Raw genomic sequence first — 21,379 nt, 5'->3', positions numbered from 1 at the left:
TGGTGGAGATCCGGTTGCTCTTAGAGAGCCAGGCAGTGGAGGAAGTTGCAGCCTCCAAGCGAGGCTTTGGCGTTTACTCCAGGATTTTCACTATTCAGAAGAAGAACCAGGCGGGCCTGAGAGATGTGCTGGGCCTTTCCACCCTCAACCTCTCCCTATCCCTGCAAAAATTCAAGATGGTTACGCCAGCTTTTATAGTGGAGAGACTGGATGTGCTCCCTGGATCTGAAGGACATGTACCTATACGTCCCTATTAGGCAGCCCCATCGTTCTTTCCTACAGTTCAGATCAATGGCTACCATTTTCAATACAAAGTCCTTCCATTTGGCCTCAACTTGGCCCCCAAGGTCTTTACCAGACTCGTGAACGCTGTGGCGGCCCTCCTCAGAGCGCAGGGCCTCCACATCTACCCATACCTCGCCGACTGACTCGTCAGGGCTACATCTCCGTAAGCGGTTCGCCACTCTTCCCATGCCCTTATGAACACACTGCACAATCTGGGCTTCTCGCTCAACCTCAAGAAGTCGCAGCTGCAGCCTATGCAGACTCTGACATTCCTGGGACTCATTTGGGACACGTGCTCTGAGAGGGTCTTCCCGTCGGAGGACAAAATCTCTGCCATCAAGAGGGCCACCGCCCACTTCCTCAGCAGAGAGGTGACCTCTGCATGGTGGTACCAACATCTCCTGGCTCTACTGGCAGCGGTCCTGTTAGCCGCGCCGCACACGAGACTGAGGATGAGAAGGATTCAGCTGCATTTTGCAGCCTCATGGAATCGGGAGCGGGGTGAGCAATCCGAGATCATCAACGTTCCTCCATCTCTCCACCTGGACCTAACTTGGTGGTCCATGGACTGCAACCTACGGACGGGCAAGCCCTTTCGGCCGCCCTCTCCGCAGGCCTCCATCACCACAGACTCCTCGCTCGAGGTCTGGGGAGCCACCCTGGACGATCTCTCGGTCCACGGCACCTGGACTCGACAGGAGCAGGAATACCACATCAATTGGTTGGAGCTGAACGCCATCTGGCTAGCGCTTAGAGCATTCCTACCACTTCTCAAGGGCAAGGTTGTCCTTATCCAGAAAGGCAACTCGTCCAGCATGTACTACGTCAACCAGCAGGGAGGCACCAGCTCACCTCCTCTGTTCAGATCAGCATGTGGGAAAGGGCCCTGGAAAACGACATTTACCTCTCGGCAGTCCACCTGTCGAAGGAATCCAACCTGGAAGTGGACAGGCTCAGCAGGCTGGGAGCAAACAATTGAGTGGCAGCTAAACATCCTTGTTATTCAGGAGATCTTCAACAGGGGGGCGTCACCCCATGTGCTTCCCTTTGCCACCTGGGACAACAAGAAGTGTCCCCAGTTCTCATCCTGGCAAGGTCAGGGTCCCGGCTATCTGGGCGACGCATTTCACCTCCAGTGGACTGGCATGATCGCCTACGCCTTTCAGCCCACTCTTCTGACCCACAGGGTAATTTGCAAGACCAAGGAGTCTCACCGACTCTTCATTCTGATGGCTCCATGGTGGCCGGCCAGGCCATGGTTTTCAGAGCTCCTCAGCATCTCGGAGGTGCCCCCCTATACACCTTCCGACGGGCCCAGCACATCTTCTGGCACAGCAGGGGGACAGAATCATACACCCTGTGCCAGGGAAACTAGCCCTCACAGCGTGGTACTTGAGCAGGTAACGCTTAGACACCTTAGCCTCTCACAGGCCAATCTGGAGATCATACAGGGTGCCAGGAGCAATGCCAGCAGGGGCCGGATCAAAAGCAAATGGACCAGATTCTGCCACTGGGCAGACTCCAAGGGAATTGACCCCCTGGCCTGCACTTTGTACGATGTGCTCTCCTTTTCGGCGCACCTCGCTCATTCGGGCGTACAGGTGGACACCTGCCGCACATACCTTGCAGCCATTGGGGCTTACAAGAACTCTGAGGAAGGCATTTTTTCCTCCTCCAACCCTATCGTCAAATATCTGACAGGTCTCGCTAGGCTCTACCCGCCGGTCAAGAGACCGCACCCTGTGTGGGGCCTTAACATAGTCTTGGGCGCCCTGGCGCACAAACCATTCGAGCCAATAGCATCCGTGGACATTGGGCTGGTCACCATAAAGACAGCCTTACTAGTCGGTCTTAACTCGGCTCGCACAGTGAGCGAAATCCAGGTGCTGGTCGCCTCTGAACCATATACCACCTTTCACAAGGACAAGGTAGTCATGCGGAAGCACCCAGCATTTCTGCCCAAGGTTCCATCTGCGTTTCACTTGAACAAGGGAATAGTCCTTGCAACGTTCTTTCCCGTTCCCAAGGATGAAGCACAGAGAGTGCTGCACTGCCTGGATGTCAGGCATGCCCACGCAGTTGGGGCCAAAGCAACGGCCATCGCATTCCAGCGCCATGTCCCTTGGCAGGTCATAAGCAGGGTGGCCACTTGGGCCTCTCCCTCGGCTTTCTGTAAGCATTACTGTTTGGATGCTGGCTCTAGAATTGATGCGGCCTTCGGACAGGCGGTTCTCAGGAACCTGTTTGCTTAAGGAGGGGCTCCTCTCCACCCTAGCGCTACATTCAGTTGTAATCGCCCATACAGTATGGAGGGAAAGGGACGGGACGTAAGAGTAATTAGAAGTTACTCACCGTAGTGACTACTAACGTACTCCTAGTCCATAGTCCCCTTTCCTCCATACGTCCCACCAACCTCCCCCCTAATACTGGTGTCCTTAGGCAATGTTAAATCTATTGTCAATGCGTCAATGGGGGCTGAGGTGTGGCGGCGGAGTCAGGGCAGCGCATGCTCCCTGGGCCGCACCCCAGCGCGCCTCTACATTTAAAGGGCAAGAAGGATATTTCTGGTGAAAAAGTTTCCGTCTGCCGTCCCTTGGAAGGGACGCCCATACAGTATGGAGGAAAGGGGACTATGAACTAAGATTACGTTAGTCACTACGGTGAGTAACTTATGATATACTTTTTCAAGAAGCTATCAGCAACTTGGAGCAGGTATAAACCTAAGACACTTTTTGTGTCTAAAACAGACCAGGGAAAACAAAACCCAATGTTACACTTTATGAATGACTCAGTAATTCTACATAGGTAAAACCTAATGCAGACTTATTCTGGACACGCTAACGGCAAGTCAGGGGAAGCAAGACCCTGTTGGGGGGGGATACTCCTACAGTTAGCCTAACAGGAATAATAAAGTGAAACCGACAGCATTACGTTTGGTAAGAGGCACAACCAAATCACAGGTGAGTAATATACCCTTACATCTACTTTTTGTTAGAATGGTGAAACAGTTTCTAAGGAAAGAAAGATGTTACATATACTTTTCAGAATAGTGCAACACACATTCAAAGTAAGTTCGAACTTTTGTAACTGTTCACTCTGAGAGTTAGTTACCAACCAACACTTTTACAAGTAAGTAACTTTTAAACACTTATTCTCTGTTCTAGGCAAAAGGCCACAATCCCTTAAGTATTTCCCTAATTCTTGGAGAATGAGTGTTCAGTGGCAGAAGGGGGGTCACTGGGGTCTAATGTCAAACAGGCAGCATCAGAATAGGTTCTTAAGTGGCAAAGACTGTTGAAACAGGTGAGTATTTAGTTGAGGGTCAAGAGGCTTCACAGAAGACACCCAAAGAGGATTCCAACAGCGGGACTGGGTGAACTGGACAAGAGGCCTCCCAATTACAGAAAACACCCCACAACTACACAGGAATCGCAAGAGACTTAAGGTAAGTAAATACCCAAGCCAGTACAGTACCTCAACACATACGATTTTGCAGCAGGAGGACTTCAGTATATGCAGCCAAAAACCCAGTCGGTGGATTCCTTGTCATGGTGACTGAAAACAGGACCTTGGAAGGGACTTTGCAGCAGGGATCAACAGGGAAGGCTCTAGGCAAGGTTTTCCTCATGGCTGAATGTGGATTTGGTGCCTTTTTCAAGAGCACAGAAGAAGACAGAATATCGCTGGTCGGATTCTCGTCTTTACACATGTCCAGCACTCTGGTGAGGGTAGTTTTCAGACTTGATTTGTGTCTCTGGAGATTCAGCAGGATGCCCACGAAGTTTCAGCGAGATTCAGAAGACCGTGCACCACACAATGGCTCGAGGTACCAGGGTATTGGGCTATTGCAGCCCGCAAGGTTGCGGCATGGGATGGCTCAAAATGCAGGTCTTCTCGTAGTCCCCAGGTCGATTAGAAGGAAGGGCTACAGCAGACTCTGATTGGACAGCAGGCTCTCCGTTCGCTGGAAATCGTCTCAGCCGCTTTTCCTTCATCATCCTCTTCAGTTTTGATTCCAGTGGTCGACTTGTCTTCAGCTTCCAGGTTTGAAGTATTTAACAGGAACTACAACACAACTTCGGCATGCTCTCCCTGCATTTTACAACAAGGGGCGGTCTGGTTGTCCAATCAGGACAGCCAGCCCCCCGCTAGGATGTGTCCCCATTCAGGCAAGGAGGAAGACAAAGGTTGTGGAGTTTTGGACTCCTCCCTCACTTCCTGCCTCCACAGACAGACTGGAGGGTGGGCGGGGACTCCCGCCGAAGATAAAAATCACACAAAGGAATTTCCCACCTATTATCGTGCCAATTCCTCCCACCTTAGTGCACTCCAGCTCTTTTGCTAAACTTTGGGACTTTGAACTTTTCAAATCAATGTGTTTTCTGTTTTTGTTTTTGGTTATGGAGTCTAACCAACTCCATAGGCATCTTTTACAGTTGTCACACAGCACATTCCATGCAGTGCCACAGGGAAGTCCTTCAGATTTCCCAAGGTTTAAATACCTTCTATGGAATCAACTACTATTTCCCAGAACAGTGGAGTGAAATTGACTTTACTTAGTCCTGTACATTTCTAGACCCCGCACACCCTATCTTTTATTTTTTTTTATTTTTTTTTTAAACTTGTTTATTTTTGGTTGGCGCACAGGAGAACAAATATAGCATAACAGATCAACACTTTATCACTGCGTTAATATACAATTGTTTATCCCCAGACACCCACACCCACTTCTTAGTCCCGGCAGTCTTCTGTGGACTGTCTCTTTGCCCACCAAGTCCGATTCCTGACTCATTCGCTCCTGTCTCCTCCTACCTCGATTCGCCTTCCTCCCTCCTCTCCAGGCTTACGTCCTCAAATCCTGGATCTGGCTATCCTCCGGGGCCTGCTCCTCCATCGACTGAGTCTGTTCCCTGTCCACCGCCCGCTGGGCATGTTGCACTAGGCGCGGTTTGTATGTCAGCGCCGGGAAGCGTAGGTCATAGTCTATCACCGGCGACCAAATGTTTGTGAAACGATGGAGACGGCCTCTATTTGCTGCCATAATTTTCTCAGCAATGAAGATGTCCCAGGCTTTCAACCACCACAACACCCTTAAGAGACCTTCCGGAGCCTTCCATGTCCGGGCTATTGTGATTTTAGCGGCCATGAGCAATTGTGTGATGAGGGCCGCGGGTGCGCCCGATTTCGGGTAGGTGTCTGGGATCGGGGTCCCTAGCAGTAGTGGCTCCGGTTCCAGTGGCAGCGAGATCTGGGTTATGTCTGTGATGATAGCTATACATTGGGCCTAGAAGACCTTCACCACCGGGCATGACCACCAAATGTGTAGATAGGAGACTGGTGAGCCGCACCGACGCCAGCACTGTGGGTCCAGCGACTGATTGAAGTGGTGTAGTTGAAGCGGTGGGAAATACCATCTCATGAGCAGTTTGTGCGCATTCTCGGTTGGTGATGCAGAAAGAAGATGAGTGTGTGCGGGACCAGATATCGGTCCAGTCTTGATCCTGGATTGGATGCCCTAGGTCCTTTTCCCACTGCGCCATATATGTTGCTCTATTTGACAGTAGGTTCCCTTGGAATAATCGATGCACCGTCGAAATCCGCCCTCGGGCTGGAGGGTCTGCCACCGTTAATTCCAAGGCATCCAGGGTCCGGGTGGCCGCCTCTCGCGTCTGGGTGTGAGCACCAGTGTCTGATTTGGCAGTATGAAAACCTGTCTGACTCTGCAAGGTTAAACGCACTTTTGCATTGGGCGAATGTCAGCGGCTGGGTTCTTTCAAATAGTTGGCTTAGGGAGCTGAGGCCTCCGGCGATCCAGTTTTTAAAGTTCGAGGGGGGAGATCCCGGTGAGAACGCCGGATTGTGGAAGACTGGGGCCGAGGGGCCCAGGGCTCTCAGGATACCTCTGAATTTGCGGGCCCAATCCCATGACTTCAACGTTGGCTTGGTTGAGGACAGAATCGCTGGCCACGCCCGGCGCAGCGAGGTTGGCAGGTGTAAAAGAAAGCGCAGTGGGAGGGGTAATCGGGATTGCTCTATGTCCATCCATTTGGGGCGCCCTGACGCTATAGTACAAGCCCGGGTGTGAGCTATCTGCGCCGTCATTTGGTATTTTTGGAGTTCAGGGACCCTTAGGCCTCCCTGGTCCGGGGCACATAGCATGGTCCTCCGTGGAATGCGGGCCTTCTTCCCCCTCCATATGAATCCAAATATCTTCCTCTGAAGTCTCTGTAGTTGGGGGCGAGGGACTATGATGGGCAGGGCTGAGCAGGCGTATAGGAATCGTGGCAACAAATTCATCTTACAGGCCGTGATACGACCTATTAGGGATATTTCCTGCTTGAGCCAGGGGTCTAGGTCTTTTTCCAAAGTTTTCATCAGGGGCGGGAAGTTTATCCGATAGATGTCTCCAGGGTTAGCGGGGATCTGCACCCCGAGGTAGGGGATGGATGTGTCACTTAGTGGGATCGCGCACTGGGCGCTGAAGGATGCCTTGTCTCTCTGATCTAAGCCTATCCCCAACGCTGTCGATTTCACCAAATTAATGGCAAATCCGGACACCTTCCCGAATCTGTGGATTTCCGCTAGGGCGGCTCTTAAGGATTGAGAGGTGTCTGTAATGGTTAGCATCACGTCATCAGCGTAGAGCGCGATCTTGTGCTGGGTAGGGCCCACTTTGAAGGCCTTTGATTCTGGAGTTGAGGCGGATCCGCTGGGCCAAAGATTCCATAACCATAGCAAACAGTAGGGGGGAGAGGGGGCAGCCCTGTCTGGTGCCGCATGTTAGGGAGATCGGGTTAGTTAGCAGACCGTTCACTCGGAGAAGGGTGGTTGGGGATTGGTAGTTCGCTAAGGTGAGCTTTAAGAAGGTGGGCCCAAAGCCGAACGATTCCAGGGTGAGGCGGAGGAACGACCAGTCCACTTTGTCGAAAGCCTTGGTCGCGTCCAAAGCTAGCAGGGCGAGTTTCTTCGAGCCTTGCCTGGCTATCTCAATCAAGTTGAGGACTCTGCGTGTATTATCTGTGGTGGCTCTGTTTAGAATAAATCCCGTCTGGTCTGGGTCTATGATGTCCAGAAGAAGCTTCGCTAATCGGTTTGCCAAGACCTTCGAATAAATATTCGCATCCAGGTTTAATAAGGAGATGGGTTGATAGGCTGCTATATCGCTGGGGTCTTTTCCTGGCACCCTATCTTACAATAGAGTGCTGGAGGGGTTACTTAGTATCCCCTATGTCGAGTTACTCGTGTAACGGTCAAATGTTACCTTGGTTCTACGTGATTTCGCCGACCTATTTTTGGTCGTGGTACTTTTCATCGCCGACCCTTTCATCGCCAACATTTTTTTTTTTTATTTATTTATGGGGGGCTGCGCCCCCCTTAAATAATCATACCCCAACCCGCACAAACACCCCCCCCCCTAAAAAAAATGTTTAAAATAAAAATGTTGGCGATGAAAAGTACCACGACCAAAAATAGGTCGGCAAAGTGATTTTACAATGAAACCACCATGATTTACCCTGACCCGGAACTGGTTGCAGCTCTGGTAACGTTAAACCGTGGGAGCCATGTTTTTCAAGATGGCGCCTGATCCTCCTGTTGTTAAAACGGGTCCCATTCTTTTTTCGCCATTTATTTTTGGAAAAGTTCTCAAGTTTTTTTCTCTGCGCGCCAAACCAGGTTTGGTCTCTTGGTTCATTCGCCTTTGGCAGGCTTCAGGAGTGAAACCCGCCTCTGGCTCCAGAGTATCTGCGGTAGCCAGGAAGTGAGGAAGGTACCCGAAACTCCCTGTGCTTGGTCTCCTAGGAGACCCAAACGCACTCTGTGAAGATTGGCTGGCTGACTGTCTGGCAAGGACATCCACCCTGCTGGGTGAGTGGCAGCTAGGCTGGAATCAATGGGAGAGAACTGAATAAAAGGCGAGTCTCTTGGCTTGGAAGGCAGAGTCGGCCACTGGATGAAGGAACCGAAGAAGAGCTTGAAGAGGATGGCTGCTGCAACTTCTGAATCATTTGTTTTCCCGGTGAAGCCCTGCTGCAGGACCGAATCGCCAAGTTCGCACCGACAGAGAAGCCCTGCAAAGGACGACTTGCCAACTCCCAAGTAAGCCATCTGGACGCCCATCTCCGAGCTGGTTGCATTTCTTCAGTGTGCTGCAGGAAACCGTAGAGCCAGGCAGAGGGACACCAGATTGCGTGCGTTGCTTGTAAGCTGGCCTAAAGCTTTTAAAAGATCCTCCGGACTCCCACGAAGCAGGACCGACCAAGCCTGACCCCCCTCAGTTGAGTGCAGGCCTTTAGATGTGAGGAAAGTCGACCTTGACGGGCAGGAACCGCGGTTATTGCCATTTGCTGTACCGCAAGAAGCTGCAATGCGAAACAGCCACTGAAAGTAAAGTTTGCCGATTGCCAGCTTTGACAGTGCCAGTATAGTGCAGGGGTTGCCCAACGTCCTCCCTCTTGTCTCCACGACTGAGGCCCTTACTAAGGTACTGTAAAACTAGCCTAAGAGAACTTACCTCTTACTGTGGAAGTGCTTGTAACTTCTGCAACTCACAAGTCTAATCAGCTTGTGGCCCTATATTTGATTTTTCTTGTTTTCAAAGACTCCTAAGAAACTTGTGCAAAGACTTTTCCATTTACTTACCTGAAGTGCTGCATCCTATACAAAGACTTTGGCCCATTGAGTTTGACTTAGCCTATCGAATTGAATGACTCTTCTCAGAGCTATCTGAAAGTATTTGCCCTGATTTTGACTATTTGTATTTCTTGTGTTCTAATAACTTTTGCCTTTTACTTATTTTTTAAAGCGTATTCTGTATGCCAACAGTAAGGTAAAAATGTCCTCAGCACCCTTGTTACTGAAGTCACCTGTGGGTGTAGGTTGTGTCTGTGGGCCATCCCAAAAGGGCCTTGTCTGATTCAGAAACTAGAGTGTACAGTATTGAAGTATATTTGTGCTTTACTATTCTATTTCTCCCTTCTGAAGAAGGCTTTATAAATGACTGATAAATGAATTATTAATTGTTTATGCAAGAAACCTCATGTATAAGAGTTTATTTGAATACCTGTAACTGTGAATCTTTGTAACTCCACTACAGCTCACATTTCCCCTCTTGAGATAAGCCTGGCTGCTCAACACGCTACCAAAACTGTGTAGTACAAGCTTATACCAAAGGTTGGGTTGCCTATACCTGTAGTCATAGTTGTGTGTAGTGGTCTCAGAGGGTATGCATTCAAACTTTGCCTAACACTGCCCTGGATGTCAGGGGACGTAAGAAGGAAGAAAAAGAAACACTAAAATGGTGAAAAAACAAGACAAGGGCCATTTTGGACAAATGAGCACCGTTGGGTGCCTTTACTGCAGCTGTGAACACAGCCCGCGGTAAAGGTGCACCGAATTAGTAAAAGGTATCACTGCCACCAGCCATTAAATGTAAGCTTGTCCCTTTAACAGAAATGGTACAGTTTTAGTGTGAAAGGGGATACCTTGTATCCCCCCCAGCTATCCACATAAGGTGGGGTGTGCTGGTTAGCCAGAGAAAGTCAAAAGGAGAGCCCTTGGGGCAACCCAGCAACAACAGGCACTTATTGTCAAAGAGGACAACTTTAAAAAGACACTATGGAGAGGCTAAAAAATGACACCCATAAAAAGAGTAAAAGATTATGTGTGGAAAAAGTTTCCCACTCACAGTATAAGGAAAAATAATCCAGCAGTGAAGCAAAACCGTTCTGGGGTTGGCACAGGTCTGGAAGATTTACCATTACTATGAAAAGCTTACCTAACACAAGAGACTTAATATAAGTAAATACTCAAGCCAGCACAGTACCTCAGCACAGAAGATTTAGCAGCAGGACGACTTCAGGATCTGCAGCCAAAAACCTGGTCGTTGAATTCCTTCATCCAGAAGACAGGACACTGGAAGGACTTTTGCACCAAAGAACACAGGGAAGGCTCTATGAAAGGTTTTCCTCGTGGCTGGATGCGTCTCTGTGGATTTGGCACCTTTTTCAGGAGCACAGAAGAAAACAGAATCTGGCTGTTCGGATTCTCGTCGTTTGCAAGGTTCAGCACTCTGGTGAAGGGACTTTTTTCGAACTGGTATCGTGCCTCTGGAGATCCTGCAGGCTGCCCACGAAATTTCAGCGTGATCAGAATTCAGAAGACTGTGCACCTCACAATGGCTTCAGGTCCCAGGGTATTGGGGAATTGCAGCCCTGCAAGGTTGTAACATGGCTTGGGATGGCTCAAAATGCAGGTCTTCTTGAGTCCAGTGGGTCTCGCTAGACTCTGTGCCGTTTTCAAAGTCCCCAGGTCGATTGGAAGGAATGGTAACAGGCTCCGGTTACACAGCAGGCTCTCCGGATGCTGGAAATAGTTTCAGCCACAAATTCTTCATCTTCCTCTTTGGTTTTGGTTCCAGTGGTCGACTACCTCTTCAGCTTCCAACATCTGACTTTTATGCAGGAACCCAGCCAATCAAACAGCCTTGCAACATTCAAACTTGGGTGGGCGGGGGGTTGGCAATCCTTTCAGGACACCCAGCCTTCCAGTTGGAACTGGATTCTCGCAGTGAAGCTGGAATACAAAGTGCTGTAGAGTTTTGGGCTTCTGACACTATGGTTGGTGGGCGGGGAATCCACAGGATTCCAGCCGAAGATCAAAGAAAAACACTAAGACAAGAAACACTAAAATGGTGAAAAAACAAGACCAGGGCAATTTTAGTAAAATGAGCACCCATAGTACAAACAGCCCGCGATAAAGGTGCACCGAATTAATAAAAAGGTTCACTGCCAGCAGCCATTGAAGGTAAGTTTGTGTTATGGAAAATTCTCAGAAATGTGCTAATTCCCTTCTACCTTCGAGACACCCAGCTCTTTTTGCTGGATTTTAGGACTTTTAATTTCTAACCCGGAGAAAGTGACCTTTTTCCCACTCTCTCGTGTATTTGTCTGTGATTTGGACTCTGTTTCTTTGACTTTGAAGTCTGACAAACTCCACAGGCATCATCTTTACATTGTAACACACAGCACCTTCAGTGCAGTGGCACAGGGAAGTCTCTTAGATTTCCCAGAGGTGTAAATACCATCTCTTGGTTTACCTGTTTCCAAGAGCAGTGAAGTGAAATTGACTTTACTTACATTTTGTAACTTTCTAGACCCAGCACACACTATCTTACAATGGGGTGCTGCAGGGGGTTACCTAGTATCCCCTTTGTCTAGTTTCTCGTGTAACATTTTTGTTACCCTTTCTACAGTTAATGGCTGATGGCATGGTTTTACTTTTTCCTACCATTGTGTGTTTGTACCGCGGGCTGCAATTGCAGCTGCAGTAAAGCACCCATGGGTGCCCATTTTGTCAAAATGGTGCAGGTATTCTTTTTTCACCATTTCTTGTTGGAAAGGTCCTTCTTGAGATTTACTCTGCGTGCCAATCCAGGTTTGGTCCCTTTGTTCCTTTAGTCTTTGGCGGGATTCGCGAGTGAAGCCCGCCTCTGCCTCTGGAAATTTAAGAGAAATAACTGACTGTAATTGCTTTCTCAAGGTTTCCTTTGTCATTTTAATGTATTATTTAATTCTTTTTAACATACAGTGGTACTTATCACTCAAGAGAGGAAAGCACGGACAGTGGGCTGAGCATGAGCAGTTACAGTGTTCCCAGAACACCAGATGATTTTCTGAACAGCGTTGATGAAATGGACACAGGTCAGTGGTTTAGTAAGTTCTACATAATTTGCCATTGGTACTAGCATGATTTGAGTGAGTGAGTCAATCTGACACAGCTGTGTGTGGTTCTGTGGTCCTCAGACATTCAAAATTGTCATTGGTTTGACCATCAACTAATTAAAAGTAAGAGCAGATCAGTTAAATGCACAATAATGTGCCTGTCCACGGGCATTTTTTATAATTACATGGCTTTTTGTTGCTTGCTCAAAATTTCTTAACTACAGAGCTTGACTTAGCTTTTTTCTTTTTTTTGTTATGTGATATTGGGCCTCATCACGAGGTTGATGGTAAAATCTGTCGGTAGCCTGGGGTTTGCCGGCAACCCTGTATTACCGTTTCTACCGCCTGACTTCCCGAAGCTACTGGGATATCACAGGCGGCGGTACAGTAAGTTCCCATTCCATAGGACTCAATGGGAAGGGGAACCATGAAGCACTGGCAACGTGAATGACGGTGCTGGTGCTTCAGTGAAAAAGCAGGTAAAGCCTGCCGGTTGTACAGTGCCCCTACCTACAGACTCAAAGTGAGCAGGTACAGCAAACCTTTTACTGGCATCTTTATTTCCAAGCCAGCTCACTAATGAGGGAAATTAGTTGTTTTGATTTGTACACTTCTATCATTTTCATGGTCTCCATGGGTTCTCGTGGAACTGAAAGAGGGCTGTTGGGTAGCGGTTAGTGTTTGGTAGAATTTCCATCTTGTGCGATATTCTCCCCACTTGGTGAGTCCCACCCCGGCACTTTTTGCTGGACTATTAGAATTTAATTCTGACTCCCATGAGCATTTCTTCTAACCTAAGGTACTGTGGGGTTAAAGGTATAACTTACCTTGAACCGAAATGTTGCTCCAGAGAGACTGGAGTGCTTCAATAGGTATGTAGGGTGTCAACTCTAGCTCTGACCCAAGCTGCCGGCTTGTGTCCCTTTAAGGAGTTGTTAGGGAGAATTCTTAGAAATGTGCTAATTCCCTTCTACCTTAGAGACCCCCAGCTCTTTTGCTGGACTTCTAACATTCAGAGTGTGAGCCCTTTTTCTTACCCTCTCATGTATTTTTATTGTGATTTGGACTGCATGCTTCTTTTGACTTTGGAGTCCGACAAACTCCATAGGCATCATCTTTACGTTGTGAGACACAGCACCTTCAGTGCAGTGGCACAGGGATTTCCCAAGGTTTAAATACCTTCTCTTGGTGAAACTACGGTTTCCAAGAGCAGTGAAGTGAAATTGACTTTACTTATATTGTGTAACTTTCTAGAACCATCACACACTATCTTGCCATAGGGTGCTGGAGGGGTTACTTAGTATCCCCTTTGTCTAGTTTCTCATGTAACATTTTTGTTACTCTTTCTACAATTAATGGCTGGTGGCAGTGGTTTACTTTTAACTGCCATTGGGCGTTTTTACTGCGGGCTGCGTTCGCAGCTGCAGTAAAGCACTCATGGGTGCCCATTTTGTCAAAATGGCCCGGTCGTCTTTTTTCGCCATTTCTTGTTGTAAAGGTCCTTCTTGAGATTTACTCTGCGCACCAAACCAGGGTTGGTCCCTTTGATCATTTTCTTTGGTGGGATTCACAAGTGAAGCCCGCCTCTGGCTCGAGTATGTCTGGCAGGGGCAGGAAGTGAGGGAGGTGTCCGAAACTCCCTGTGCTTAATCCCCTTGGTTACAGGAATGCACCCAAAGGTGATAGGCCGGCTGGCTGTCCGGCAAGGACAGCCACCCTGCTGTGTGATTGACAGCTAGGCTGGAATGAATGGGAGAAACCTGCATAAAAGGTGAGGCTTTTTGGCTTGGAAGGCAGAGCCGACCACTGGACGAAGGAATCCAAAGAAGAACTTGGAAGAGACGCCTGCTGCAACTCCTGGACCGTTGGTTGTAAGAGGATTCAATTCAGCACTACAGCCAAGTCAACGCCTTGTCTAGAATACTGAATGAAAACCCTTATTGATATATCTTTATGTCCAGTTCATGCGTTCTGGATGACTACCCCTATATAACACCCCTCTCTTGGAATCCTCCTGACCCCACTGAGCCAAGAAGTAGTTCTGTTTTGCAAGTTAAAAGGTTTAATTGATAGTTTAAAAATAGGTATATATATCACACTTTAAGTGTGCTATTCAATTATTAATTTATTCTAATCTGATATGATAAAGATTAACAACGGAGAATCTGGCACTAGCACACTTCTTTATAATCACTAAGGAGTTGACATGAAATGGATAAGATAGCAACAATACTCTTATGGTTTCCAATGGATGCAATGTGGAATGAAATGCAGTACAGAAAATAACTTGATAGGATTTCAGCAAAAGACAATGTAATCACTTTCTTGGACAATTCACCCCCCCTTTTATGCAATGCAAGGAAAGGGAAGGAAGGCACACAATTCTCAGAAATGCAATTCAAACGTAATTCAGTTCACCCAGCAACTTAGACTACAGACGTTGAAAACACAGGCCCAAATGCTTTTAAATGTGCTGGCAATGTAGAAGAAAATATGCTAAAATGCTTTTAATTCCCTCTGGAGGTTCAGGTGAGTGGTATCTAGTTAATATTAGCTCAGGCTCACTCTAGCAGTGATGCAGGGATAGTTTTTATGAGGCAAACGATTTTTTTCAGAGGAAAGCAAAAGCAGCTATCTTTTTGCAAGTGGAGAAATTTTCAAATCGCGGCAAATTCGCGAATGCGTTTTTCATGATTACGGCAAAACGATAGGGGGTAGGAATGCGGTTCTAGGTTCGTAGGAAAGCCACGATTCTAAGCTTTCTGGGGAAAGTTACTGCAAGTCTCTAGCACAAACGGTCACGGAGATATGAGCGATTAAATAAAGGTCGTTTTTCAGATTTGAAATTTTAAAGTTCAAAAAGACAAGTGCAGCTTGCAACTAGAAAATGACAGGTGACAGCTTTGCAAATGACAGGTGACAGTTAGGAGGCAGTTCTACTTAGATTAAATAGCTTGGATTATATTAGTTTAACTAAGAGATTGGTTCTGCACAGTTTTCTAGGTACTCACACTATATTCTTGAGTGAAATGGGCCTCGCCATGGATCTGGTCAGGTTTTAGACTGGACTCTGGTCTCTGCACTTCACAGTGATCTGGGTCAGCTCTCTCTGGTTTTGGATACTGCTCTGCTTTCTCTGGGTCTTTCTGCACAGCTTTCTCTGGAGATTGATGGAGGTAAAGTATGGATTTTCCCGGCAGAGCTTCCAGCTGCAAATGGATTTGAAGGTCCCTATCTGTCCTGTCTGTCTGCTTTTATGTGTTTTTTTATGGGTGTGTGTGCAGCATCACTAGACCCTACCCCTCTCCACTTATCATTGGCCAAGCTTTCATTTCTCCCCTGATTGGGGGAGCTAAGTTGTGTCAGAGTGATGTCATTTTACAGCCTGCAGAAAGTCCACTCCTCCTGTCAACTTGCACACAAATCTAGATTTGAACCAAATACATATTTCATAGCTACACAGTGGTTTGAAATTACATGCACCCATCACATATCACTGGAGGTATCCCCTGTTCCAACTCTGCTCTTCCTGGGGGCTTGCATTCAGAAATGGCAATATTTTGCACTTTTTAACTGGTTTGCAATATCGGACATTAACCCAAATTTACACACATGTGCGCAAGGAGTATGGACATTAGTTGATGAAGTGTCACATTTTTCACATGCACACATTTTGAGTAATATCCTCTTTTCCGCTAAAACCCCCCTGAACATGCCACCGGTTCTAAAAACCTCTTAAAATGTGGGCAGAAAAATCACAAGAATTATGGTGTCATTTAAATAATTTTCACAAGTCCGTACTAGGAGTTATTCATCTTTTTAGAGTTATGTTCTGGCCCCAAAGGGGTGTGGTTTTCCCCCAGCACAAGGTTGAATTTCTGGTTTTTCCAGTTCTGCCAAGCCAGCTTGCTCTCACAGGCAGTGCCCCTCCTTTGTCCTTCCAGGAGGAAGCTACATTTACGACATCTGCAATAAACCATCTGCCTGGGTCAGGACAGGGCTTTGTTCAGAGCTCCTGTATTCTGTGGGGGCTCCCCTTAATTCAATTATCAGAGAGATGGCATATCCTTAGTGTGGCCAGCAAAAGGCAGATAGGCCTGGGAACACAGCTGTGACTCAAGTTTCACTCCTGATGGGGGGGGTAGTTGCCAGGCAAAATTGGAATCTCTTTAAGCCAGTTTTTAGCTACATATCATTTCTGTTCCCCAGTTTAAGTCAAGACATTTTTTTACATATGCAGCTAGGATGCTGATTCTAAGTTTAAAACTATGACATTTAACAATTGCAACCTATGTGACACTCAAAGTAGGTCACTCATTTCTTTTAAACATTTAGATTTGTAGTGTCTTTCAGTCCAAATTTACTTAAACTGCTGAAATCCACAGCTCAGCCAGTCTTGTTATAAACCTTCAAGTCACTTCAGAATATAACTTTACATAGGATCCACCTCTTAAAATGTCTTTCTTTGGCATGTTTTGGGTTCATTTATTCAGTTTTCTACAAAAAGTAAAATCCGGTGTTGTTTTAAAACGCCGGCTTTTGGATAGTGGTGACTACTGGTACTGCACCCCTTTTTGGGATTTAAGAAAATGAATTCCCAACAGTTATGGGTTTGCTTTTGGCAATCAGCATTGCCACTCCCAATGGTTTCAGACTACTGTGTGGGCAGTCCACTGGTAGTTTTAGGCAGTGTCCTTCTGTGCCCATAACATCGGCAAAAATGAGTGGCAGCCTATTCTTCATGCATTTCCCTGTGCATTTTCTGGGAAGCTCTGGCCATCATGATGTTTTCCATGTCAGTACTGCAAAGTTTTGAGGTAGGGCTTGGATGCGTGGATAAAAACATCCCACAAGCCCCCCTCTTGCGATGGCCATTCTGTTTCACTGATGGGACTCGCAAGACCTGGGATGTTTCCTCATCTTCTTCCAATAGATGGCACAGTTCAGCATCTTTTTCTCCATCCGGTCGGATCGATCGGTTCTCCTCGCCGGTCCTGATGGGAATATTGGGCGGTACACTGGGCCCATTGGATCTTCGTTCCCGGTCTCCGGATCGTCCTCCTTGGCCCGTCTCAAGGTTTTCTTTCTCCTAGGACGACAAAGGAAGAGCGGCAATACCTATTCATAGACGTTTTTCCACCACTTTTGAGATAGTGGGGCAGCATATGCATTTCATCATAACGAAACATTACATTCTTATTTTGAAAAAAAAACAGTATAACTAAGAGACAGTTTCATGCAAATCACAATATTTCAGAGACTAGGTGTGGTATGTTTTATGGTTGGAACTGAATTAGTCTGAGACAGTACCCGCTAGGATTCCAGAGGATTCCTCCAGTTGTTGCAGAGTGTGCCTGGGATGGCAACATTTCAACTGGTTTATGTGGACCCACTTGTCTTCCCCCGCTGCCAAAGGACCTTTGGGGATGTGGATTTTGTAGGCCACAGGGGAGATCTTGTCGATCTCAAAGGGTCCCTTCCACGTAGGCAAAAATTTCCGCTGTTTTGCCTGGTTTCTTTGGAAGTTGTATAGATAGACCCGGTCCCCCACCTGATATTCCTTCCTGGAAGTCTTCAGGTCATAGTGGGTCTTCATGCTATCAGCTGATCTTTCTAGATTCCGCTGAGCATAAGCAAAAGCATGTTGAAGGTGTTTCCTTAAATTCTCCACATACTCATAAGTAGTGGAGGCATTCATCAGTGTCTGCTCTTGGGTCCTGTAGAGCAAATGCTGAGGAAGCACCATCTTGCGCCCAGTCATCAACTCTAATGGTGACATTTTGGTTGCAGATGAAGGGGTAGATCTGATGGCCATTAGGACCAGAGGTAATCGGATATCCCAACTTGGCCCAGAATCTGCCACAAACTTCTTTAATATTCTCACAATGGTTCGGTTATATCTCTCTACTGCCCCAGAAGAAGCTGGCCTGTAAGCAATATGCAACTTCCTTTTGACCCCCAGTATCTCCCACATCTTTGTCATTACTTCACTGGTGAAGTGGCTACCTCTGTCTGACTCAATCCTTTGAGGTAGACCAAATCGGGAAAAGATGTGGTTAATCATCAGGGCAGCTGCAGTTTCTGCCTTGCAATTTGGGGCTGGGAGACATTCCACCCACTTGGTAAACAAGCATGTCACAGTCAACATGTACTTATTCCCCCTAGCAGAGCGAATCACGGGGCCTACAAAGTCGATTTGTAAATCTGACCATGGCAGTGTCATCCCCCTCTTTTGGAGAGGCGCACGGTGCGTGAGGGATGATGGCTGAAATTGTGCACACACAAGACACCCCTTCAAGTATTGGTCGAGGTCCTGCCCCATGTGTGGCCAGTATGCAACCTCTCTTAAGATTTCCAATGTTGTGTGAAACCCCTATGACCGGCGGTGGCCGCATCATGGGCGTGACTTAACATCAGGCCTCGGAATGAGGTAGGAACCACCCACTGATCGTGGCCAGCTTTGGATTTCCTTACCAGCAAACCGTCTTGGATCCGGAACATTTTTGGACATTTCATCAACACTCTTTGGTCCTCTTTCCCAATGTAATTGGTATCCGTCAGGGGAAAGTTCTCAGGGTCCTCAAGGTGCCGGTAAAATTTACCAATTATTGGATCCCCCTTCTGAGCGGTAATCAAATCAGCATCAGGGGTCTCCTTACTCCATTGTGCAATTGAAAGGTCGTTGTGAGCATTTGTCTGGGACCTAGTGATAGCAGTGACCTGGATTTCCCCCAACAGGGACTCAATCTCAATTAGATCCCCTTGGATGGCCCCGGTTTTGGCCAGCTGATCAGCTAAGTCATTTCCAGTTTTGTCTGGTCCCTCTACTTTGGAATGACCCTTGATCTTTTTCCAATAGATGGTCATCTCATTCGAGGTGACCAGATCATCAATGTTTTGGATCAACTTCCCATGTTTCAAGGGTTTGTTGTTAGCACATAACATGCCTCTGGCTTTCCAATTAACCAGGTGCTCCACGAACCCGTTCCGTACATAATCCGAATCTGTGATTATGACCAGTTCGTGGAGTTGATGCTGGACAGCAGTGAGGATGGCCTGATGCACAGCCATCAATTCTGCCACCTGACTACTTCGGGGACCAATTTTGTATCCAGCGGAGGGTTCTGGGGACTCATTCACCCATGCATTCCCTACGCCGGCCACCAGTTCTTTCTCCCCGTCGTTGTCAACATGGTAAGAGCATCCATCCACGTAGACAGTGGGCATTCCCTCACACTTGCCCTCTTCAAAGACTTTGTGTGGGGAATTAAGGTATGTTATGTTATGTTATTTTGCACTTATATAGCGCCTTATATACCATTGGTATGGTCTGAAGGCGCTGGTAGGTTGAACGCCCTTGGGAACCGAAGTTCTTGTCAGTAGAGGGAGGAGAGAGGGTCCAATAGGTGCGAGTGCGCATCTGGTATGTGTGCAGCTGGTGCGAACATTCCTGTGGAAGCTGCTTCATAGCGGTAGGTGTGGTGGCTGAGAGGTCAGGAGTATGTGTTCGAATCTGGCAGGAATTATCCAGACCGAGAGTGGCAGCGTAAGGCCTGAGGAGAACGCCTGGCTGGGGGTGCGAGACCAGCAGTGATTACATAGAGTGATGTGGAGTGAGCGGCGTCAGATGTTGATATGAGAACAGTTATACCGAATGGTGTCATAGTATCTCTGTGTTCTAGTTGGGTGGTGGTGTAAGGAGAGAGTAAGCGTGGGGTGTGATATGAGGTATGATCTTTTAAAGGATCCATGCATTCTAGGTATAATATGGACGTCATGCAGTTAAGCAATTCGTCCGTTCTGCACATTCGTCGGCCCTCCACCCGTCCTCTCGCCACACACGTCCTCACGCCACAACACGTCCTCTCGCCACAACACGTCCTCTCGCCACAACACGTCCTCTCGCCACAACACGTCCTCTCGCCACAACACGTCCTCTCGCCACAACACGTCCTCTCGCCACACAGCGTCTTCTCGCCACACACGTCTTCACTCACTACACCCGGCCGCCCTCCGCACCCGGCCGCCCTCAGCACTCATCCGCCCTCAACACTCATCCGCCCTCATCCGCCCTCAACACTCATCCGCCCTCAACACTCATCCGCCCTCAACACTCATCCGCCCTCAACACTCGTCGGCCCTCCACCCGTCCTCTCGCCACACACGTCCTCACGCCACAACACGTCCTCTCGCCACAACACGTCCTCTCGCCACAACACGTCCTCTCGCCACAACACGTCCTCTCGCCACAACACGTCCTCTCGCCACAACACGTCCTCTCGCCACACAGCGTCTTCTCGCCACACACGTCTTCACTCACTACACCCGGCCGCCCTGCGCACCCGGCCGCCCTCAGCACTCATCCGCCCTCAGCACTCATCCGCCCTCAACACTCATCCGCCCTCATCCGCCCTCAACACTCATCCGCCCTCAACACTCATCCGCCCTCATCCGCCCTCAACACTCATCCGCCCTCAACACTCATCCGCCCTCAACACTCATCCGCCCTCAACACTCATCCGCCCTCAACACTCATCCGCCCTCAACACTCATCCGCCCTCAACACTCATCCCCTCGATAGGTTGGTGTGATGGTGCTAGTTTGGAAGCCGGTTGGTTTTAGGGGAAGAGCCAGGTTTTCAGTAGTTTGCGGAAGGACGTTAAGTCTTCAGTTAGGCGGATGTGGGGTGGGAGCGAGCTCCACAGGGTTGGAGCTCCACAGGGTTGGAGCTTGGGCTGAGAATGATGTTCCGCCTATCCTGATTGAGTTTGTCTTAGGAATAGTTAGGAGGCCGGCTGAGCTTGATCTTAGGGTGCGAGAGGGATGATATGGTATTAGTTTTTCTTGAAGATATTGAGGTCCAGTTTTATGCAGTGCTCGATGGGTGAGGCATAAGGTTTTGAAAGCCACCCTACGGGCTACTGGAAGCCAGTGCAGTGTCTTGAGGGCTGGGGATACGTGGTCTCTTGGACCTAGCGCAAGTAGCATTTTGGCTGCCGCGTTTTGTGCTCTTTGGAGTTTATTCAGCTGGTAGGCATGGATTCCGAGGTATAGGGGGTTTCCGTAGTCCAGTCTGGATATAACGATTGATTGGACGGCAGAGACTCTGTTCGGAAATGAGAGGTATGGAAAGATGCGCCTGAGGGTTTTAAGGTGGTAGTGGCAGGACTTTGAGACATTATTGACTTGGCGCGAGAGTGTTAGGCCGGAGTCTAGGGTGCATCCAAGATTTTTCACTGTGTTTGGAGGGTGTCGGTGAGTTGCCCATGGCGGGTGGCCAGGGAAGAGGGTGCGGAAGAAGATCGGAGTTGCCGCACACCATGATTTCTGTTTTGGCGGGGTTTAGCAGGAGGTGGCTTTGGGTCATCCAGCGG

General features: G+C 48.2%; 1 protein-coding gene across 2 annotated transcripts in view; it reads left to right on the top strand.

Annotated features, from left to right (window-relative positions):
- The window catches only part of YAP1 (Yes1 associated transcriptional regulator), a 538,742-nt gene that overhangs the window by 480,257 nt on the left and 37,106 nt on the right, over positions 1-21,379 (top strand). For both annotated transcript variants that reach the window (XM_069639074.1, XM_069639075.1), the window contains exon 7: positions 11,872-11,984. In XM_069639074.1, the coding sequence (XP_069495175.1) occupies positions 11,872-11,984 (113 nt within the window). The remainder of the gene's footprint in view (positions 1-11,871; positions 11,985-21,379) is intronic.

Source organism: Ambystoma mexicanum, chromosome 7q (assembly GCF_040938575.1).
Source record: "Ambystoma mexicanum isolate Mex_15411 chromosome 7q, UKY_AmexF1_1, whole genome shotgun sequence".
Classification (NCBI taxonomy): Eukaryota; Metazoa; Chordata; class Amphibia; order Caudata; family Ambystomatidae; genus Ambystoma; species Ambystoma mexicanum.
This window is presented reverse-complemented; position numbering and strand designations above follow the sequence as displayed.